Source organism: Cervus elaphus, chromosome 11 (genome assembly GCF_910594005.1).
Source record: "Cervus elaphus chromosome 11, mCerEla1.1, whole genome shotgun sequence".
Lineage (NCBI taxonomy): Eukaryota > Metazoa > Chordata > Mammalia > Artiodactyla > Cervidae > Cervus > Cervus elaphus.
The window spans coordinates 38,885,722-38,909,410 of record NC_057825.1 but is presented as its reverse complement, the minus strand read 5'-3'; the positions used below and the strand labels follow the sequence as shown (position 1 = coordinate 38,909,410).

The 23,689-nt window shown below is 39.8% G+C and overlaps 2 protein-coding genes across 9 annotated transcripts in view; one reads left to right on the top strand and one right to left on the bottom strand.

Annotated features, from left to right (window-relative positions):
- Nucleotides 1-3,504: 3,504 nt before the first annotated feature.
- FBXO48 (F-box protein 48) lies at nucleotides 3,505-8,684 on the bottom strand. Of its 4 annotated transcripts, none has more exons than XM_043917631.1 (4): nucleotides 8,399-8,684; nucleotides 7,717-7,858; nucleotides 6,068-6,423; nucleotides 3,505-5,495 (listed from the first exon to the last, which is right to left on the bottom strand). In XM_043917631.1, the coding sequence occupies exons 3-4, from the start codon at nucleotides 6,371-6,373 to the stop codon at nucleotides 5,334-5,336; spliced, it is 468 nt and encodes a 155-aa protein (XP_043773566.1). In that variant the 5' UTR covers nucleotides 6,374-6,423; nucleotides 7,717-7,858; nucleotides 8,399-8,684; the 3' UTR covers nucleotides 3,505-5,333. The 4 variants fall into 4 exon arrangements, 3 of the variants coding, with proteins under 3 accessions (XP_043773566.1, XP_043773565.1, XP_043773567.1); XM_043917630.1 differs by having other exon boundaries at nucleotides 6,068-6,409; nucleotides 8,399-8,676; XR_006343468.1 differs by lacking the exon at nucleotides 6,068-6,423 and having other exon boundaries at nucleotides 5,359-5,495; nucleotides 8,399-8,643.
- A 176-nt stretch (nucleotides 8,685-8,860) lies between these two features.
- The window catches only part of APLF (aprataxin and PNKP like factor), a 103,848-nt gene continuing 89,019 nt past the window's right edge, over nucleotides 8,861-23,689 (top strand). For 2 of the 5 annotated variants that reach the window (XM_043917611.1, XM_043917608.1), the window contains exon 1: nucleotides 8,864-9,188. Coding sequence is in view for 3 of the 5 variants with exons in the window: in XM_043917608.1 (XP_043773543.1) it covers nucleotides 9,093-9,188 (96 nt within the window). In the remaining 2 variants the exon portion in view is untranslated. Of the gene's footprint in view, nucleotides 9,189-21,570; nucleotides 21,628-23,689 lie in introns of those variants that run through there. The other 3 variants (XR_006343467.1, XM_043917610.1, XM_043917609.1) reach the window with 3 other exon arrangements.

The following is a 23,689-nucleotide window of genomic DNA, read 5'->3' as shown; positions in this document are numbered from 1 at the left end:
GTTTTGAAATTTTTCAAAATAAAAAGTTGAAGGAATATTCTTGGCTCTTCCATTTGACTTACTTGTTTTCAGATTAGTTTTTAATTTGTTCAAAATAAAAATTTAATGAGTGCCTACTATGTATTACATATTCTTATAGGTGCTGGGAAGTGAGGTTGGACTAGATAGGTAAGATTATTCTCTAATTTTCAGTTCCCTCATGCATAAAATGGATATAGAATAATAGTAACCCCTGCATTAGCTCAATGCTTGGAGCAGAGCAAGCATTCAATAAATGTTGGCTATTATAATTAATCAGCTTTGCCCATTGCTTACCTAATTTCATCCATTTGATGGTTTTGTTCTTTCAGTTCTACTTTAAATAAAAATGTGTGATCTTCCATTGTTATATATTATTCTTTGCAAGTCATTTCCTAGTGTTACTACTCATCTTATTTTTGTTAATATTATTAGGGCATTTGATGTTGTGGAGAGAAGATATTATGTAAAGTCAAAGCAAAGATGAAATTAAAGTGGTTAGGGGTATATTTTTCAAATTAGGCTTCTATACATGACTATTCTAAGGTATAAAGTTTATATTCCCATAGATTTTATTAATGATTATCCTGCTCTAAGATTGGGTATGATTCTAAACAGGATTTCACCACCTCCCACCCCACTGTCTTGCTGGGGCTTCTCTGCGCTTGCACATGGGGTATCTCCTCACAGCCACTCCAGCGCCGCATAGCCTCAGCTCCGAGTGCCTGAAGAACTATGGACGGAGGTTTGTGACATTGTACAGGAGGAGGGATCAAGACCATCCGCAAAAAAAAGAAATGCAAAAAGGCAAAATGGTTGTCTGAGGAGGCCTTGCAAATAGCTGTGAAAAGAAGAGAAGTGAAAGGCAAAGGAGAAAAGGAAAGATATACCCATTTGAATGCAGAGTTCCAAAGAATAGCAAGGAGATATAAGTAAGCCTTCCTCAGTGATCAATGCAAAGAAATAGAGGAAAACAATAGAAGGGGAAAGACTAAAGATCTCTTCTCTCATAGCTCAAGTTGGTAAAGAATTTGCCTGCAATGCAGGAGACCCTGGTTTGATTCTTGGGTCGGGAAGATCTGCTGGAGAAGGGATAGGCTACCCACTCCAATATTCTCTTGGGTTTCCTTGGTGACTCAGCTGGTAAAGAATCCACCTGCAATGTAGGAGACCTGGGTTTGATCCCTGGGTTGGGAAGATCCCCTGGAGATGGGAAAGGCAACCCACTCCAGTATTCTGGCCTAGAGAATTCCATGGACTATATAGTCCATGGGGTCGCAAAGAGTCGACACAACTGGGTGACTTTCACTCACTCAGAGATCTCTTCAAGAAAATTAGAGATACCAACGGAACATTTCGTGCAAAGATGGGCTCAATAAAGGACAAAAATGGTATGGACCTAACAGAAGCAGATGATACTAAGAAGAGGTGACAAGAATACACAGAAGAACTATGCAAAAAAGATCTTCACAACCCAGATAATCACAGTGGTGTGATCACTCACCTAGAGCCAGACATCCTGGAATGCAAAGTCAAGTGGGCCTTAGGAAGCATCATTACAAACAAAGCTAGTGGAGGTGATGGAATTCCAGTTGAGCTATTTCAAATCCTAAAAGATGATGCTGTGAAACTGCTGCCACTCAATGTACCAGCAAATTTGGAAAACGCAGCAGTGTTCATGGGACTGGAAAAGGTCAGTTTTCATTCCAATCCCAAAGAAAGGAAATGCCAAAGAATGCTCAAACTACCACACAATTGCACTCATCTCACACGCTAGTAAAGTAATGCTCAAAATTCTCCAAGCCAGGCTTCAATAGTACATGAAATGTGAACTTCCAAATGTTCAAGATGGATTTAGGAAAGGCAGAGGAACCAAGAGATCAAATTGCCAACATCCGTTGGATCATCAAAAAAGCAAGAGAGTTACAGAAAAACATCTATTTCTGCTTTAGTGACTATGCCAAAGCCTTTGACTGTGTGGATCACAACAAACTGTAGAAAATTCTTCAAGAGATGGGAATGCCAGACCACATAGCCTGCCTCCTGAGAAATCTGTATGCAGGTCAGGAAGCAACAGTTAGAACTAGACATGGAACAACAGACTGGCTCCAAATAGGGAAAGGAGTACGTCAAGGCTGTATATTGTCACCCTGCTTATTTAACTTACATGCAGAGTACATCATGAGAAACGCTGGGCTGGATGAAGCACAAGCTGGAATCAAGATTGCTGGGAGAAATATCAATAACTTAAGATATGCAGATGACACCACCCTTATGGCAGAAAGTGAAGAGGAACTAAAAGGCCTCTTGATGAAAGTGAAAGAGGAGAGTGAAAAGCTTGGCTTAAAGCTCAACATTCAGAAAACTAAGATCATGGCATCTGGTCCCACCACTTCATGGCAAAGAGATGGGGGAAGCAATGGAAACAGCGACCGACTTTATTTTTTTGGGGGCTCCAAAATCACTGTAGATGATTTCATGACTGCAGCCATGAAATTAAAGGATGCTTGTTCCTTGGAAGAAAAGGTATGACCAACCTAGACAGCATATTAAAAAGCAGAGACATTACTTTGCCAACAAACGTCCGTCTAGTCAAAGAGAGAGTTTTTCCAGTAGTCATGTATGGATGTGAGAGTTGGACTATAAAGAAAGCTGAGCACTGAAAAATTGATTCTTTTGAACTGTGGTGTTGGAGAAGACTCTTGAAAGTCCCTTGGACTGCAACAAGGTCCAGCCAGTCCATCCTAAAGGAAGTCAGCCCTGAATACTCATTGGAAGGACTGAGGCTGAAGCTGAAACTCCAATATTTTCGCCACGTGATGGCGAAGAACTGACTCATTTGAAAAGACCCTGATGCTGGGAGGAGAAGGGGACAATGGTTGAATGGTTGGATAGCATCACTGACCCAATGGACATGAGTTTGAGTAAACTCTGGGAGTTGGTGATGGACAGGGAGGCCTGGCGTGCTGCAGTCTGTGGGGTCGCAAAGAGTTGGATATGACTGAGTGACTGAACTGAACTGAACTGAAGACTGAGTTATAAACTAGAAGGAACTGAAAAAAGGTTGCTAAAAGCAACTACAAAAAACTAGATCTTGAACTGATCAAACATTAAGCAACACTGGAAATTCCTTAATACTCTTCCCTAATAAACTTGCCTCTTTACAGATTGTGTATATATAACATGTTATTTTATCTCTGAGTTAAAGCACTCCTTTTCATTTGAATCCACCCATACACATTCTCAGATGCTAATGACTCGATCTGATAAATGTACAACTCATTCTAAACCCATTCCATAAATTTATCATTAAGTTCCCAATCTTTCCTTTCAGTGTAGACTGTAATCACAGTAATAACTTATTATACGAAGAATTATTTTAATGGTATAAAAATGGTATAAAACAAAACCCAAAGATTACTCATTTAACAATATTTAAAACTGATTGGGGTGATCCAATAAGTAAAAATGAATGATACTTTTGGGTGAAGTACATTTTCAAGTGTTTATTCAAAAAATATTTCTTCTTTCCTATTTTTCTCTTACAGCTTTTAAGAAAACAAGAATAATTCTTCATACACTAGCATTAATATTAAGCATCCCATGTATCTTATGGGTTTGTACATTGCATTTCAGTACAATATTATCTACTAAAATATGTCATTTTTATTTTACATTCTGGGTAGGATTAAAATAAATAATATAAAAATAATTTAACAACTCTATGAAATATCTACTATGTTCCAGGTTTGGGAACACAAAAATAAATAAATGGTCCCTGCCATTAAGCGGCTCACAATCTAACCGGGGAGATACACAAATCAAACAGACAATTTAATGTAGTATGACAGCTTTGAGAATGGTATGTACAAAGAACTACAGAACCTTAAAAGGGTCACTTAATGCAGAATGGTAGAAGGTAGGAATGGTTTCCAGGTTAAGATGATACACTGTACAAAAGAATTTACGAAGAAGAGAATTAATGGTGAGTGAAAAGAACATTCCTATAGTGGGGATTACCGAATAATCCTAGAGACTGGACTGTCTGATCTTCAAGGTCCCTTCTACCCCCAAGAAGATAGTAGGAGATAACCCTAGCGTGCTGCAGTCCATGGGGTCGCAGAGAGTCGGACACGACTGAGTGACTGAACTGAACTGAACTGAACCAATCATCACCTACTTGATTCAACAAAGAGAATCTGTATACAGCAGGACATATTCCTCATATTCGTTGACTTGTTAAATATTGAGTTCCTGGACTCTTACTTTTCATGCAATAGAGCATAATTTAAGAAGAAAATCCCATACTAACTAAAATGTCTTGTAGTCACATTACCTATGGTGCTGATCACAGTTTCAGACTGAACAATCTGGTACCACGAATATATCATCTACTTTTAAGTAAAAGAGAACAAAAGTTAAAGGTTCCTATAAAGCTATAAACTCTAACGAAGTCAAGTATATAGGTTTCTTGTAAATAATATTTTCCTTTCTTTTAAATGTGGAAAAACAAAAAGGAGCTGGTCCTTTTTCTTGGTTATCTACAAGAAGTACACTAGATGGTGCTACAAGATGTCAGAAAGAAGATAAGTTTTACCAAGAAAAACAGTGTGGAGGTTCTGACGGCACTTTCCATACATTTCAGCCCCTGAGAGTATTTCAAGGTTTGTAGGCAAGTAATGGGGAACTTAATCTCACAAATTTTAGTTCTCTGGTTGGACTCATTTAAAATTAAACCACATGTTTAACACAAAATGTTTTCAGTGTTTGACAATTCAATCTGATTCCAGTGAAATGGAAAATTTTAAGTTATTAAAATATACATTTACTATACACTTAAACATATTGCTATTAATTTCATTTAGGGATTTTTCCCATGAGCCTAACTATGTCTACTAATTAATAAATCTCTAAATCAGTTCCTTCACATCGTTTCTTGAATTTTCAAATTATCATTAAGCAGAGAACACTAATAAAACTCTTTAGTCATTAAAATACTGAAGTACTACAACAGACCAACACAAATACATGAAATAATACATTCTGAAATCACCCTATCAGTATAAGATTTTTATATAAATAACATTTCATGATTTTTCCACATTACAGTAAAACCAGAAACATTTAGGTAAAACATTATTTTACCTAAAGTGCAAAATGAAAACAAAGTTTTATTTTTTATATTTTCTATTTAGTTTTCTTTTAAGTGTTAAATAATAAAAATGCAAACAAAAAAATGGACTGTTAAAGACATACTTTTTATAATCTAAGAGTCATTTTGGTTTTAAACTCTCAAAGTCAGGAGAGCTTTCTGCTTATCTTTCCAATTCTGCTTCTAGAATTTCCCCCCACGTGTCTGCATCCATTGGGTACATGATTTTTTCTGGTAGGCTGATAGGAGAACATATGTTGCTGTATCTGCCAGTTAGCCATTCATGTTTCACTTTACTCTTCTGGTAATTCCTCAGTAGTATGACCTGAAAGAAGTAAACCACCATTGTTAATGGCAATCCACTCCAGGATTCTTGCCTGGAGAATTCCACGGAGAGAGGAGCCTGGCTGGCTACAGTCCATGGCAAAGAGTCAGACATGACTGAGTGACTAACACTGTTACTACTACTACCACCACCATTGTTAAAGAAGGTAGTCAGGGGTTGGTGAATGAGTTTGTTTGAAGCTAGAGAAGCTGACTGAAAAGCTGAAAAGCTGAAATATTTACATTGATACACACATCTATTAATAAATGTGTGTGTGTGTACATACAGAATAGTGTGAGTTACACAGTTTGCTGGGGTTTTTGGATAGGTGGAGTAAAATGAAGTAGCCATTGTGCTTTATGAGGTAAATGCCCCCCAAATTCAAAAGGATAGATGGGAGATATCCTTTTTGCAGGAAAAGAATATAATTCGACTTTAACTCCCAAAGTCAACCCACTCTGTATGTCATTCTGTATATGAAATCCTCCCTCCTTCAAGCCAGAAGGTAGAGTGTGGCTCAAACAGACCACCATATTGTCAAGAGGGCTTCACATTGCAAAGGTTAAACTTACCCTCCAGGGATAACCACTCTCTAGATCGTCATCTATCTCTCTTTGACAGACAGCTCTTACAGTCAGGCAGTGAGGTTTCCACAAGGAGTCGCTGTGTCTTATTGCATGATTCCAGCTCCTGCATGTCACCGAAGCCCTGCACAAGCTCCGGATGTCTAACTGACTGAAAATTTTAAAAGTAACTTCTGGAGGCAGCAGTTCAACAAAATTATTTTGACACTCTTTTTTTTCCTTTTCAGCATCCACTGAGTTCAATTCTATGTCAGAAACTCTTGAACCGTGGTTTCTCTTGGAGTTTTTCTTCATAGCTTGGTATTTTAGTGAATTATCCTCATATATAACCTGAAAGGCAAAGGCTAAAAATATTCACTGCCTTTAGATCAGACTGCAGACGCCCCTTTGAGCCAGATACTTTCGTGGTTAGATTTAATGAACTTTAACTTTCTTGATTTGAGCTCTTCAGTCTGTCAAATGGAGCCAGTGATGCTAATCTGGTGTGTCTTCTTACAAGGATGACCAGAGATGATGAGTGAAGAATCTAGCTCTACGTCTGAACTGCATGCAGGAGACATGCAACACATGCTACTCCTTTTCTTCTTTTTAGATATTTTTGGTAAATGAGTTTCTTTCTAAACATTTGTTTTTCTACTCCCAAAGAAAATTATCTGAAAAAGAGATGTGATTCTTCACATTCAGTCTATAATTTATTTTTAGTAGTAGAAACAACTATGGTGAGAACACATGCTACTCCAAGTATTGATTGAAAAAAACTTTTGAAAATGTATATGTTTCAGTTCTACTCAACTCATTGAATATTAGTCTGTGGGAACAAATGTCTTGTCTTTAAGTTTTTCACTTATAACTTGTGACTTAATGACAAACCTAATGAACTTTCAGTAGTTTATATAAGAATTGTTTATCTACTTGCACTTAATAGGTAAGTGCTCACATTTGACACAAATGCTGTCTGAAATGGATAAGAGGTTGAGGTCTGGGCTATACTGACAAAATCTCAAATATTCAATTAGTTATAAGAGTTGTGTTTTAGAAATAGCTTCTTGAGGCTATTCCACATGTATAGTTAATTACGAACTAAGATAACTAGTCATTAAGGCCATCAAACAACAGTGACTAACAACTATAAACAATATTTATAACGTATCTAGGTAAAGCACATGACTAAAGATTGAAAGTCCAGTCTGAGCTAATTTACCGAAGGTGCATGGTTTAGGCTCCCGATATCGGTTGAAAGTATGGAGGTATTTTGGCATATAAAGACAGTTCATATTTACTTAAAATCAGTTTATTCCAGTTTGTACTGCCTTTTATAGTGAGGGGTGTTGGTGCAGGAGGGGTTTCAGATATAGCTAATACTTCATTTATCTTAGCTAATGACAAATTCCCCTTTCTAGATGTGCTCAGTTCAGTTCAGTTCAGTTGCTCAGTCGTGTCCGACTCCTTGAGACCCCATGAACTGCAGCACGCCAGGCGGCCCTGTCCATCACCAACTCCCGGAGTTTACTCAAACTCATGTCCATCGAGTTGGTGATGCCATCCAGCCATCTCATCCTCTGTCGTCCCCTTCTCCTCCTGCCCCCAATCCCTCCCAGCATCAGGGTCTTTTCCAATGATCTAGATGTGCTACTCACCTATATGTTTCTATACCTGTCAAGACCACAGATGCTCCCGTTCATTTGGTTATGATCCAAGTTGGCTACAGTGGTCAGAATTTTAATGTCTGACTTCAACAGAGGATTTCCTCTTGAGAGTTTGGGGAAGTAAGAAAGCAAACTGCAAAAAATAAGTTCATAAGTCAAGTTTTTGCCTTTCCACCCTCTAGCCCTCATCAATATAAACTAAAGCCAAACTACTCTCTTCTTGAAAAGAATCTCATACTAGGAGAAAGTTACTGTGCATTTAAACGCACATTTGTTGTTTCTCCTAAGATCTCCCTAGGGATAAATACGTCCTCCCGTTACAATTATTCCACACGAGGCAGACGAAAGCATTTGAATTTAACAGATGGGGGTGCCTAAACCCCACTAGGCATTTTTCTTCTTCTTAGTCCCATTTTGCCTGGATGTCTAGAAACCTATTCTCTTCTTTCTAAACCAAACTTTGCTAAATTACCTCTCTAATTAGGTGACAGGTCACCCCTCTTTAAGGTGTCACACGGAGGGAGGAATCGTAAAGCAGGGCAGACGCCCGGCTCTCGGGGAGCCTCCACCCCAGGCAGACACTGCAGGCCGGAGGGAATGACCCCACGTCCCATCTGAACCACCCTCCTGGCACGCCCGGCGCCGACAGCAGCTGTCGGAGTCCAAAGAATACCTGGGCATTGACAGGTAAACAATAACAACCGTCAGCACCGACTGTCACCGCAGCTCCGGTCGGCCGAGCAAAGGCTGTGCGAGCGCCAGGGCCGCGCCCCGGATTACGCCTGCCAGACGTCAGCGCAAAGGGAAGACCCCCTTCTTCCTACTGGAAAGCTGCTACCTCTCGATCCGCGATTTAAATCGTCCAGGATTCGAATCCTTCCCCCAGTCCCTTTCTTCCCACCCACTCTAGCCCCGCCTTGCTGACTCAGATTTCGCACAGGCGCAGAGAGGGGCGCGCGTTGCCTCTTGGGATTGGTAGTTTTCCAGGGGCGCCTGAGATCGGCAGTGGAGGAGAAGGGAAGGCGTCATGGACTACAAAGACCGGCGTCCTCCGAGCCGGGTGGGCGGTGAGGGGCTGGGGCGGGGGGGTGGGAGGGGTTGGGTAACCGGGGCTTTTAAGAGACCTATTGGAGGCGGTGTGAAAGGGGATTCCCTGAGTACGTCACTGGCCGGAGTGGAGGGGCGGGGTTCGGTCCCCCTCGGTGGGGCCCCAGCTCCGCGCAGCCGGGGCGCCCTCGAGGGCAGTCTTCGCTTTACCTCCCCCTGTGTTTCTTGGGGCCTACCTGGGCCTCGCGCCTGTCGCTGGAAGGCGGAAACGGTTGCAGGGTCTCGCCCCTTGCGAAGGGGTCTGTTTAATCCTCGCCGCCATGTCCGGGGGCTTCGAGCTGCAGCCGCAGGACGGCGGCCCCCGGGTGGCCCTGGCGCCCGGGGAGACGGTCATCGGCCGCGGGCCGCTGCTGGGAGTAAGTGTGGCGGGGGTTCGGCGGCCCCGGAGAAACGCGAGGTCCCGGCGGGCTCCTGAGGCCCTACTCTGGGTCCTGCCCGGGTTCCCCACCGTTCCGGCCAGGCCTTTCTGGATTTTAGAAGTTTGAAGGCAGCACGTTTTTCAGTCAACTTGAACTAACTCGCAGACGTTTCCTTCTGCGGCCTTTTAAAAAGCACTGACCTGGATTATCGTCATTAGTGTTTTACCCGGAGGTCGGCAGACTATGGCCCTGGCTCCAAATCCAGCCAGCAATTGTTGGGACCCACATACTAAGAATGCTTCTCAGATTTAAAAATGTAAACAAAAAAACCCATATTAGCCTTTAAGGGAGAAGAATTTCTCTAAGGGCTGGGAATATTGCCTGTTAGCTTGGTAAGCCACGATATTTTAGTAGTTTCTGGCCCTTAACAGAAAAAGTCTGCCAACCTCTGATCTTAGTTTTTCTAGAATAATTTCTTTTAAGCTTTGGCCGCTCTGGTGGTACTGCCTAGGCGTTACTTTTATTGTAATAATCTTTTTCAGTAACGTCAGTGACTCACCTTTATGTAGTGTGTAGAATTCCAGGCATTGATCTAAAGACTACCTGTACCAGCTTCTTTAAACCTTTCCAAACTTTCTGAGTTGGGTGCTCTTATCTTCATTGTTCAGATGAGAAAATTGAGCGAGTTATTTAAGGGACACACACAAGATTTTGGGTAACAGAGTGCAACTGGGTTATGTATTCTTCCTCTGGGGTGTTTAGGAGTTGGAAAACTTGCCTGTAACGTTCTGGAAATTTGTCGATCTCTCACTAAATACATATATATTGTTTTCTCGACATGCAATGTGTCTTGTTTACTGGCTACTTTATGCTGCGCGTCTGCAGACCCTAGCACTGCGGGTGCACACAGAGATAGAATGGATACTTGCCCTCCAGTTTTCTCATGGACTGCCTGAACAAAGCGTGTCAGTGAGCCTATACCAGGGAGTAAGGAGTCTGGTCACTTACCCTGATTAACCGCCAGTGTCTAAAAGGAACCATTGGTATTAGGCTTAGGACCCCTTTCCGAGCAGAAAAAGGAAAGGTGGTTCAAGGCGGTGATGGGGAAATTAGTTTTAGAGGAGTGTGAGTGTATGTATATGTAGTGGGATTATTGAGAAACTTCAAGTTCACTTGCTGATTTTTTTTCTTTTCCACCTAAATGTGTATTACTTTTCTCCATAGTCTATTATATACAAACCTTTGGAGTAACTGCTTGGGAGGTTTTCTCCCTCTGTTTTCCTTCCTTCCTTATTCCCTTCCGTCTATTCCTCTTTCTCTCTCGCTCCCTACTTCTCTCTCTCATTTTATCTCAATTAGAAATAGAGTATCTGCTTCATCTAGAAATCTTATGTCTGGTTATTAATGAGTTTTAATTTACTCAACAAATCGTATAATTAATGTAGAGTACTATGGATTGGGTTAAATGATGGGTGAATTTTAGGCCTCTGTTTTATAAATTTGGCACCAGGTCACAGACCCTTCATTATTTGTAGCTTGATCTTTGCTAATAGGTTTGCTAATGTGAGACAAGCTTATTTGGTTTCTGTTTTTAAAAATGGTAAGGAATAGGAAGTCAGTTACCTGGTCAGGATTTAGTTTTTCCTTTTTGAATAGTCACTGATGATGAGATTCTGTTGCCAAATTTGGTGGGTATTAGAAGTGAATGATACTAGATGTGTTGAAGGAAAACTTTGAAGAACAAACAAATCACCTTGTGGTTTTCAAGATTTTGGAGCTGACAGGTGTTTCTTCTCTACAGTGTTTTAAAACTCCACATGAGGGCTGCAGTTTCAAACAACAGCAATTCCAGTGAGGGGTTTTTTTTTTTTTTTTTCATGGTGTGTAAGAGAGCACAGACAGTTCTAAGTCAGAAAACTCAGGGAGTTTATTTTAATTCATATCTGTCAGAAGTGAATAATAATAATCAGGAAGATTTTTTTTTACTCTCTTAATTAGTCATGTTTTTTGGAAACAAATTTCACAAACCTTCATGGCCACAACCTTTACATTTATAATTTCAATGTGTTAAGCATTCTTTGTGGTAAAATAATTTGGCAGTGGGAATGTCTTCATGTCTTTACGGTGGGGGGAAAGCTTAGAACTCTTGTAGATAACAGAACACAGTGAAATTTCATTTTCTTGTGCCCTTTGCTTTAGAGTGAATCCTCAGGGAACCCAAGGTCTTTGTTTACTAAGTTGTAATTCTGGTTCCTGATCACCAAACAAAAGGTTTTGCAGCAGGATGAATCTCCAGGGAATTATCCTGGATGAAAACAGCCAATTCCAAAGGTCACATATTGTATGATTTCACTTACATGATGTTATTGAAATGACAAATTATAAAAATGGGGACTAACGTGGTTGCCAGGGCTTACTGGAGAGATGAGGGGAGCAAGAAGGGAATCAGGTATGCCTGTAAAACAGTAATGAGGAATTTGTTTTGTATCTTCACTGTGTCAATATCAATATCTGGTTGTGCTGCTGTACTATAGGTTTGCAAGATGTTACTGCTGGGGGACATGGTGAGCAGTACAAGAGATCTTTTTGTAATAATATCACCATGAACCTGCAACTATCTTAAATAAAAAATTAAAGATTTTACAGCATCTCAGCAGAATACCATTAGACTAAATTATTTGCTTTGTGGTTTTTCTTTAATTAAATCTGATTATACTCTTAATGAAAACTACTCTTTCCGGTTTCACATTTTCCTTATTCGATAGCAGGGATTATAGGGCACATTCCTTAATGATCTATTTTCTTCCAAGGAAATAGGATAGCACCAAGTATCTAGTGAGATTTCCTGAAGGCAGATGTAATTGAATCTATTGCTCTAATTAAAAAGGGAAGGGGCGCCCAGTGAGGGGTGGGGATAGTCCTGGCCTCTAGTGCAGACTCTTCACTAGGCATCAGTTAACTACTGTTGTAAGTGTTCCACAAAGTTTATATTAGTACAAAGTAACCACTCCCAAGCCTGGCAACTCTGCACTGTTACTGTGTGTGTGTGCTAAGTCACTTCAGTTGTGTGTGACTCTGTGTGACCCTCCCGACTGTAGCCCGCCAGACTCCTCTGTCTGTGGGATTCTCCAAGCAAGAATACTGGAGTGGGTTATCATGCATTCCTCCAGGGGATCTTCCTGACCCGGGGATCGAACCCCAGTCTCTCATGTCTCCTGCATTGACCGGTGGGTTCTTTACCACTAGTGCCATCTGGGGAGCTCCTGCACTGTTCTTCCTTGTTGCCAAACCTCATTCACTGTCTTGGAATGCTAGTTCTACTTGGTCCAGCAAGATTTGTCCCTGGGGATGTGCCAAGCACTCCTAGCTGCAGGGGAGTTTTGCCCCTCCCTCAGTTATTGAGCCTAGTATAATTCCTGGCACATAGTAGGCCTTCAACACATGATTTCTGTTTCTCAAATCCACTCTTCCAAACCTCATTAAGAGCCTACTTGCAACTTAGGTGTAAAGAGGACAGCATAGAGTTTTGAAGTGGATATAAATATTTTAAAGAGGCAGTGCTGCCAACTGCTAAAGCCTAAGGAGCAACATCAATGATGGATTGTTTACATTTTTCCTATTTTGTTGACTAATTAGCAAACTCAGGAAATAGTTCATGAATATTTAGTTAGATGGGAAGAATGAAGGAGAAATAAGTCCTTGCTTTCAGGAGACTTATAGTTAGTGGGTACGAGAGATACAGAAGCAAGTAACTAGAAAGGGGAGCTAGACAGACCCTTCCAGTGAGTGAAGTGGAAGAGAGTAAGGAAAGTGACATGGAGACGTGATGGATGACAGCAGTATCATGAATGACACTGCTCTGGGCTTGGGGGACCACCAGGAGAGGGATCTGTATGCAGCTTGTGCTGCCTGTCCCCATTCCTGGTAATGGAGTAACTATTGGGACCTGGTAACATTGATTTTCCTCTGATTTCCTCTGATATAACCTCTGATTTTAAAAAAAAAAATTAATTTAAATCAGAGGCGAATTATTTTACAATATTTTGGTTGTTTTTGCCATACATCAGCGTGAATCAGCCACAGGAGTACATGTGTCCCCCATCCTGAACCCCCTCCCACCTCCCTCCCCATGCCATCCCTCTGGGTTGTCCTAGAGCACCAACTTTGAGTGCCCTGCTTTATGCATTAAACTTGCACTATAACCTCTGATTTTTAAAAGGTCACATTAAAAGCTTTTTCAGTACCTTGAGCCAAACAGAAGAATCCTACCCCTACAGAAAGGTGTAGGAAGGAACCCACAATTTAGATGAGGAGGTCCGAGAAGACTTTGTGAAATCAGTGACGTGTTGAGCTGACTTTGAAGTGATAGAACAGCTAGAGTTTTGGTAGGTGGAGAGTGAGTGGTAGGAAGGGAAGGGCCCTTCAGGCTAAATGAATGTATGACTTAAGGCTCTGAGTTTGGAAAGTGTATGGCAAAAAAAAAAAAAAGAAAGTGTATGGCATATTGAATAATTGGATAAGGGTGAGTAGACTTGTGGGATGATCACATTACAGCAGTGATTCTGTTTAACTTTTACAAACATTTAACAGTATACACTAGTTTTCTTTCTTTTTAAAAATAGTCTTTATTAAGTTCACAGCAGAACTGAGCAGAAAATACAGTTCCGAGATACCCTCTGCCCCAACGCATGTATCATGTTCCCCTCTATCAGCATCCCCTACCACGGTGGTGCATTTGATGAACCTGTTTTGGCCTGTCATTATCACCCAAAACCCACAGTTTACACTAGAGTTCACTCTTGGTGTACATTCCATGGATTTTGACTAATATGTAATGACATGTATCTACCACTGTAGTATTAGAGAATACTGCCCTAAAAATTCTTAATGTTCTGTCTGTTCATCTTTCCTTCCCTCCCCAACCCCTAGCAACTACTGAACTTTAACCATCTGCATAGTTTTACCTGTTGCAGAAAATAATATCATTGAAATCATACAGTATGTATATGTAGACTTTTTTCCAGATTGGCTTCTTTTCATGTATTTTCATGGTTTTTGAATGATGAGTAATATGTTCCACAGTCTGGATTTTGCAGAGTTTATCCATTTGCCCACCAAAGGATATCTAGGTCACTCCCACATTTTGGCTGTTATAAACATCCATTGCAGGTTTTTGTGTGAACACGTTTCCAGTTCTTGTGGAGACGTGATAATTGGGAGCACAGATGCTGGCTGGTGTGGTGAGAGTGTGTTTAGTGTGGTAAGAAACGGCCAGCTGTCTTCCAAAGTGGCTGCACCATTCTTCATTCCCACCATCAGTGGACGAGAGCTCCTGTCGTTCATCATCCTCGCCAGCATTTGGTGTTGTCAGTGGTTTGGATTTTGGCCGTTCTAATGGGTGTGTAGTGAATTGCTTTTCATGTGTGTTTATTAAGTCAATGTCTTTAAATTATCATCCCTTGTGAACTATTGGATGTGAATATGCTGCCTTCTCACTTGCCTCCAGACCTCTGTCCAAACTCTTTTCTCTGGTTATTTGATTCTGTAGATAGTTTCTGGGTATCTGTATTTTTAAAAGCTCTGGAGATGATCCTGTTGAGAAACCAGATTTGAAAACCACTTCTAGACGCACTAAGTAGAATGCTTTGCACAGAATAGTCTTTCACAGATGTTTTACCAAAGTCCCAAGTGGAGATTTAGACCCTGTTTTATCTTACTAAGCTGTGTTTATGTTTTTATTCACTATGTTGCCTCTGTCGTAACATATTAAAGACAAGGATGATGTTCTCAAATTTGAATAGCATTCACTGTGTAAGCGGAATTGCAAGCCAAACAGGTTGAGTGAGTTGACATTTCAACAGCAGCAAGTCAGCACAATTCCATTATATTGGCTAACAATTCAGCAACCTTGAATTAGAAGCTCAGAAAGTATTGGAATTTACTTTTAAAAGTCTAAATGATCCATATTTCGTTACTATTGTGGATTACACAGGTGTTTGTGCGGTAGCCTGATAAACTCACTCTAATTTATACCATTAGTCATAGGAGAAAGTATGTTGACAGGTTTCAAAGGCCACATGCAATATAGTAATAACCTTTTTAAAGAGAGAGAATTGATAAACTGGAGTCTGCCTCTGACTAAAATCAAGTCCATTTTCTCAAACTTGTCCTTTCCTAGTATCAGAATCTGGACTCTGATGCAGCATGTACAATGATAGTAAACATCTTGTATCAACTAGCTTTTGCTCTGTTGCGAAATAAGGTCCGTTTATCATCTAATATTATGGCAGGCTTGGTGTGGATGTGTGAGCTCTGGAGTGTGTGTTGGACCCGATACTGGGAAGCACTCTAGATAAGAAGAGTTTATGGTGTGTCGACTGGTTTATAGTAACCAGTCTGTCTTCAGTTTGGCTCTTAATTTTACACTTTACTTACTTGCTACACAGTATAAATTTGGGAAAAGAATTTTATGTCAGCTATGCCTAACTAGGTCCCATGCTTCTTTAGGTTTATGTATTTTCTCATAAAGTGGAAGTGAAAATGAAGTCGCTCAGTCGTGTCTGACTCTTTGCGACCCCATGGACTATAGCCTACCAGGCGCCTCCGTCCCTGGGATTTTCCGGGCAAGAGTACTGGAGTGGGTTGCCATTTCCTTCTCTAGTTTTCTCATAATAGAGGCTCAAATCTCATAGCAGATGATTTCCTGTAGTTTTCTACCATGATAGTTTGAATCTGTTGTTGATAGAACAAACCAGGTGATCTTATGTGAAAGTACTGTAAATTATAAAGCATTGTACGAGAAAATTTTTATTATCTCAGTCCTTGATTTGCTATGTAGTTTTTTCTGAAAAAACTAATTTTGCCCCTTCTCCGTTCTTCCGTTTATAGGAACCAGGCTAAATGGTAACGTTGAATTCATGACATATATTATTCCTGTCTATGATATTCAGAAATTTCTCTAGGAAACATTGTCAGAAAAATTAAATGATGTTAATTTTTCAGTAAATACTGTTGTTGTTCAGTTATCTGACTCTTTGTGACCCCCGGACTGTAACATGTCAGTAAATATTATATATGTACGAAATGAAAGGTCCAGTAGCTTTTCTACTTCTGCTTTTGCTTTATTCAGGTTTATTTTTATTTTTAGAATTTTAGGAACAAACAAATAGGTCAGAGACCTTGGTTCAAAACACTTAAACGTTTCTGCTGGTAGCATAAGGAACTCTTCATTTTGTTTGACTTTAGTAAATGCCAAAAATAAATATTTGGCAAAGAAATCACAAATGGTTCTTTTAAGCTTTCATGTCTTTTTTTCCTCCACAAACACCATGTCTTAAAAATGGAGAAAACTTCATCATAATACATGAAATACACAATTCAAAACTAAAAAATTGAAGATAAGGGATCCACACTAAAATACAAAAGTGATAACAAAAACAGAGAGCCCTGTTCCCCATTCAAGACACAGCATGAAGAATTTAAGCAAAAGGGTTTTTCTGTAGTATCTGAAGAAAAATTACCATCATTTTGGCTGTTGCTAACAAAGGATAGGAGTGATTTCAGTGTATTCTTTAGCCTGTGCATTCAGAATTTCTTTTCTAAGCTTCTGCTGTATGCTGTGCTGTTCTTTTAATAGTAAAATGTTCCTGTACTTGAATGCTCAGTTTAGCTAACTTTTCTGTTTTCTAATATTCCTTCTCTCCCTGGCTGAGTATAAAGGAATTTATTGTCAGTGTCCAGTATCAATGTAACAGTTGTTAGAGTAGTGTGTGTTAATCATAATTACTTTGGCTACAAGTAACATGTGACAAACAGCAGTGTAATCAAATTCATTTTTCTTCTGTAACAGAATCTCAGGGGCAGTCGGTCCAGGGCTAGTGCAGCTGTTCAAGAAACCGCTGCTCTCTGCTCCTTCTTGGTCGAGCTTTGCATATGGCTTTCCTGTCTGTACTCATGAGGCAGCTGCTGTACTTCGAGGTGTTTACATGTGAGCAGGAAGAAAAGGAGAAAGGAAGAAGGAAAAAGGTGTAGGCCAGTTGAGCCTGTTCCTTTTTACCAGGAACACACAAGTCTTCCTAGACACTCTACTTGGTTTTGAAATATAGTTTTGTTGTTTTGTTAGGTATGGTGAGCCCACGGACCAGGAGATGATAGTCGTTGAAGAGAGAATTACAATTCCAGAGAGACATAAGGGCCCACTGCGCCACACAGGACCACACAGGATTGGAGGAGGGCAGAAGGCAGAGCTAGGGGAACTGCGGGAAAGCCTTTCTTGTGGTTTTCTTGGAAATGAATGGGCAAGGCAGGGAAACAGTATCATCTAATTTAAATAATTATATGGGACTCTGGGCTATAATGGCCACCTCTCATTGTCTGATGCTAGCCAGGTGGTTAGGGCAGTGTAAAAATCAGGTAAAGCTAAGATTGGGGTATGGCTTTGAGTGGCTTTATTTGCATATGAAGGTTGCACTTGCAGGTAAGTCTTTTTTTTTTTTTTTATCTTTTTATTATTAGTTGGAGGCTAATTACTTCACAGCAGGTAAGTCTTTTACTGCCTCTTTAGAAGTAGTCTTTCTCTAGTCAGCAAAGTCTTAGATATCAAAGCATCAGATATAGAAACTAGAAAACATGGTTAATAACACACTCTTTCATTTGTGCTTGGCTTGAACTAAGTATCTGAGCCATCTACAATGATGAGGAATTCTCTGCTTTTGGATGTTTTTAACTGGGTATAATGTTACCCTAAACAAAATTTAAGTAAAATTAGTGTTAAAGAAGAAATGAATAGATATTGATTAAGCAATTAGCAGCATCTGGTATACATGATATATGTGAAGAATTAGCATCTAAAAAGTTTGGGTGTAGTTTATTTTTATTTTTTTTTTCATTTATTTTTATTAGTTGGAGGCTAGTTACTTTACAATATTGCAGTGATTTTTGCGATACATTGACATGAATCAGCCATGGATTTACATGTGTTCCCCATCCCGATTCCCCCTCCCACCTGCCTCCCCATCATGAGTTACAAATTGAAATGCCTGCGGAGGCCAGGTATTCAGAAGTGGGGTGGGCTAAGTGGAAGATTATAGGGAGTGCTGGGGACTCTGAGGAGATGGAAGGTACGTGTACTCTTCAGAGCACAAATTTTAAAAAGATACTGAGTGATTTCCTGTGTGTTGGCTACCAGTTGGTGGTGCTTAGTCTAAATCAAAGAAGTTTAAGAGAAAAAGTAGATATAACTAATAGAAGCTTATTAATTTCAGTGGCATAGCTGTAAATTGAATCATACTTCAATTATCATGTCACATTGCTTTTATCATGTTTACTGCTTTTTCAGTAACCTAATGATAATCCTTTTAGTACCAAACAAAAATGTATCAACATTTTAAAAATATTAACTATTTTCCTCTCAACTTTTTATTTTGAAAGATTTCAGGCCTGTTGAAAAGTCGAAAAGGCTGGTACAAAAACACCTATGTAACCCTAACTTAGATTAGTTAATTGTTAACATTTTGCCACATTTACTTTCTCTTTATCTGTTGCACATTAGTGAGTTAGCAACAGACAAGCTGTAAATATCTTTTTTTTTTTTTTTAAAGAAAACCTTGTTATTTTGTATGAGGTATAACTGATTAACAAACAGTGTTGTAATGATTTCAGGTGACCAGGGATGGTACAGCCATACATATACATGTATCCATTTTCCCCCAAACTCTCCTCCCATCCAGGCTGCCACATACCATTGAGCAGAGTTCCATGTGCTAAACGGTAGGTCCTTGTTGATTATCCATCTTAAATATAGCAGTGTGTACATGGCCGTCCCAAACTCCCTAACTGTTCCTTCCCCCATCCTTCCCTCTAGCAACCATAAGTTCATCCTCTAAGTTTTTTCTGTTTTGTGAGTTCAGTTGTATCATTTCTTTTTAGATTCCACATATAAGGGATGTCATACGATATTTCTCCTTCTCTGACTTACTTCACTCAGTATAACACTGTCTATCCATGTTGCTGCAAATGGCAGCTTTTCACTCTTTTCAGTGGCTGACTAATACAGAGGATGAGATGGCTGGTTGGCATCACCAACTCAATGGACATGAGTTTGAGTAAACTCCGGGAGTTGGTGATGGACAGGGAGGCCTGGCGTGCTGCGATTCATGAGGTCGCAAAGAGTCGGACATGACTGAGCGACTGAAATGAATATTCCATTGTATATATGTACCACATTTTCTTTATCCGTTTTCCTGTTGATGGACATTTACATTGCTTCCTGGTCCTGTCTATTGTAAACAGTGCCGCAATGAACACTGGGGTGCATGTATCCTTTCAGATCATGTTTTTCTCTGGATATATACCCAGGAGTGGGATTGCAGGGTCTTAGGGTAGCTCTATTTTTATTTTTTAAAGGAACTTCCATACTATTCTCCATAGTAAGCCTTTAGTACCTTCTGAAGGATGTTACGCCTTTCAACCTACTCCCAGTAGCCTCTAACCAGTGTACTACTTTGAGTCCTTACATTTCTTCACTTTTCTTTAACCTCTTTCCACTTGCAGACCAACATCATTGTCAATGCACTGCCTGCTAAACCCTATGCACTTTATTGTCTGCTGTGAATAGACAACTGGGAATTCACATAACTCGTCTGGTTAGACTTGGGTGTGCTCTTAGAATACACAGGACCACATGAAAGTCTGAAGGCTTCTTGAAGCTTTATTTAGGGCTTCAGTTTTCCCAGAATGTCTACTTGCTTAATAGCCATTCTGTCTTATTTCTAGTTTTTTAGTATGTCCTAGTTTAGACAATTAAGCTGATGTTGAATCATCTAAAAAAGATGTTTTACATAATGATAATGAGGGAAGAAGTATAGCACTAAGAGCGAAGGTGCCTTTAAATCACAAATCCTGGCCCCCCCCCCCCCCCTTGCTTATTGGTTCTGTAACCTCTCGGCCATTCCATTTCTCACCTGTAAAATAAAGATGGTAGTATCTTCCACAGGTTTTGTGATGATGGGAAAAAATATATGTGATAAATATAGAACAGTGCTGTGGTCTTGATAAATATTGCCATTACAATTTGTATGTTAATAAAAATGTGTGGGTATTTACTCTGCACAAAAAGCAGTGATTGCTGTTACATAAAGCAGGTCATCAGATCTTTAGGATCTGTTTATGACCCTACTTCTTTAAGCCCCTTACCACCCCCATCCTGAAATTAAAATAAGCTTTAAACATCATTTGTTAAACCTTTAAGCTTTCTATTGAAAAAGCATAAATTACTGTTTTGTATCACTGACTCAATGGACATGAGTTTGATTAACCTCTGGGAGTTGGTGATGGACAGGGAGGCCTGGCATGCTGCAGTCCATGGGGTCGCGAAGAGTCGGACATGACTGAGCGACTGAACTGATTGTTTTGTAACTTACTCGTTATTTAGAGGTGGGGCATAAAAGGGACAGTTGTAGCTGAATGCCTGAATGATGTTGATTTCAGAGACTCTAATTTAAAGTACTTTTGTGGGTACTATAGAAATACACAGCTTGCAGTGAAATCACACTGTTGAAGAAACATGTGTCCACTAGAGGTCATTAAACCTTTATATTATTGCTTTCTGCAAAAATATGGCTTGAAAATGAAAGAAACCCAAGTTAGACTATTACAGGAACTGTAATTATATGTCATGGTTTTATATTTGACAGTTTGTTACTCTGTTGTAGAAGATCAACTTGTATAATTGAAGTTAACAATAAGATATTACGCCCCAAGTTATAAATAGAAACTTCTTACTCCTCGCCCCAGAATAATTTGCAGTTCTTGAAACTATTTCTGAATGATTACATGTATGTAAAGTAATAATACATGACTTTTTCTCATGTATTTATTTTTGTTAATTATGGAATTGGAGTACTAACTGTGAAGAGTGACCTACACAAGCAACTAAAATTCTCTGGACTTTCAATTTCCAATATGTAAAATGTGAATAACATTTATGACAGCATTCATTTAAGTGAAAGTTCTATGCAAATGATAAAATCTGTGTGAATGGTGAAGTGGATTATCAGATGACTGCTGTTTTGGGCCCACTAAGACACATTATGGGAAGAATATAGGAGCCTCCAAATTTCTATCCTCTTTTCTGATTGAATAGGCTAATAGTTTATATTTAATTTTATGAAATAACCTTTGTAGCTAATAATGGGTGTATTTTAAATAGGCTTCCCAGGTGGCTCAGTGGTAAAAAACCCTCCTGCCAATGCAGCAGCTGCAGGAGATGCCGGTTTGATTCCTGGGTCCGGAAGATCCCCTGGAGGAGGAAATGGCAGACCATTCCAGTATTCTTGCTGGGATAATCCCAAGGGCAGAGGAACCTGGTAGGCTACAGTTCATGGGATTGCAAAGAGTCAGACAGGACTGAATGAACAAACACACATGCACCTGTAAGGTATTTTATTTTTGAAAATGTCCTAAAAATTAACTGTAGCTTTGTGGAAAAGTCACATGTGTGGAATTTATTTCACTGTGATGCTTGATATTACTATTTTTATATAGTCACAGCCATAAGTTTACTTGAGCTTAGCATCACTATGAACAAAGCTAGTGGAGGTGATGAAATTCCAGCTGAACTATTTCAAATTCTAAAAGATGATTCTGTGAAAGTACTGCACTCAATATGCCAGCAAATTTGGAAAACTCAGCAGTGGCCACAGGACTGGAAAAGGTCAGCTTTTATTCCAATCCCAAAGAAAGGCAATGCCAAAGAATGCTCAAACTACCTCACAGTTGCACTCATCTCACATGCTAGCAAAGTAGTGCTCAAAATTCTCCAAGCCAGGCTTCAGCAATACGTGAACCGTGAACTTCCAGATGTTCAAGCTGGATTTAGAAAAGGCAGAGGAACCAAAAATCAAATTGCCAACATCTGTTGGATCATCGAAAAAATAAGAGAGTTCCAGAAAAACATCTGCTTTATTGACTGTATCAAAGCCTTTGACTGTGTGGATCACAACAAACTGTGGAAAATTCTTCAAGAGATGGGAATGCCAGACCACCCAACCTGCCTCCTGAGAAATCTGTATGCAGGTCAGGAAGCAACAGTTAGAACTGGACATGGAACAACAGACTGGTTCCAGATTGGGAAAGGAGTACCTCAAGGCTATATATTGTCACCCTGCTTATTTAACTTCTATGCAGAGTACATCATGAGAAATGCTGGGCTGGATGAAGCACAAGCTGGAATCAAGATTGCCAGGAAAAATATCAATATCCTCAGATATGCAGATACACCACCCTTATGGCAGAAAGTGAAGAAGAACTAAGGAGCCTCTTGAAAGTGAAAGAGGAGAGTGAAAAAGTTGGCTTAAATTTCAACATTCAGGAAATCTGAATGGCATCTGGTCCTATCACTTCATGGCAAATAGATGGGGAAACAATGGAAAGTGACTTTATTTGTTTGGGCTCCAAAATCACTGCAGATGGTTTCCTCAGCCATGAAATTAAAAGACATTTGCTCCTTGGGAGGAAAGTTATGATCAACCTAGACAGCATATTAAAAAGCAGAGACATTGCTTTGCCCATAAAGGTTCATCTAGTCAAGGCTATGGTTTTTCCAGTGGTCATGTGTGGATGTGAGAGTTGGACTATAAAGCTGAGCGCTGAAGAATTAATGGTTTTGATCTGTTGTGTTGGAGAAGACGCTTGAGAGTCCCTTGAACTGCAAGAAGATCCAACCAGTCCATCCTAAAGGAAGTCAGCCCTGAATACTCATTGGAAGGACTGATGCTGAAGCTGAAACTCCAATACTTTGGCTACGTGATGCGAAGAACTGACTCATTTGAAAAGACCCTGTTGCTGGGAAAAATTGAAGGTGGGAGGAGAAGGGGATGACAGAGGATGAGATGGTTGGCATCACTGACTCAATGGCCATGACCTTAAGTATTCTTGGGAATTTGGTGATGGATAGGGAAGCCTGGCGTGCTGCCATCCATGAGGTGGCAAAGAGTTGGACACAACTGAACTGAACTGAACAGCCATAAGTGTGGAATTGCTCTTTGGTTAAAAAAATGAGTACTGATTCCGGAAAGTTTCGTATTTTTGCAAGTTTTTGCAGAACTAGTAGGACTGAACTGAATTGAACTGAGTGGATTTAATTGAATTTAGGCCTTGCTGCAGTCTGTTTTTACTGATAATTTTGGTCCTAATGTGGGTAAGGTTAGAGATGAAGTGACAGATACCAAGGTAGTGACGAGATAGGCCAAATAATTATGCTATTAAGTAAAGTTGGTGATTGAAACATTTTCATTACATAAAACTACAAATCATGAAGATAATCTGTCTTAACTGTTGTGTTAATAGCCATGTAGGGAAGGCTTGCTTGGCAATTTCAACACTTAAAAGTGCAAGCAATTTTTAAACTTTGGTGTGCAGAAGTGATTGTGGGCATAAGTAAAACACTGCTTGCAGTAGTTGTCTCAAAGCAGAAAGCAAATGTATTTTTTAAATGTTTC

What these genes read in the sequence shown, in the direction of transcription:
- FBXO48 (XM_043917631.1), bottom strand. Translation starts at nt 6,373, where the DNA reads ATGAAGAAAAACTCCAAGAGAAACCACGGTTCAAGAGTTTCTGACATA. An exon ending in AGAGTGGTTATCCCTGGAGG is followed by an intron (nt 5,496 to 6,067) that starts GTAAGTTTAACC and finishes TACTTCTTTCAG; the next exon opens with GTCATACTACTGAGGAATTA.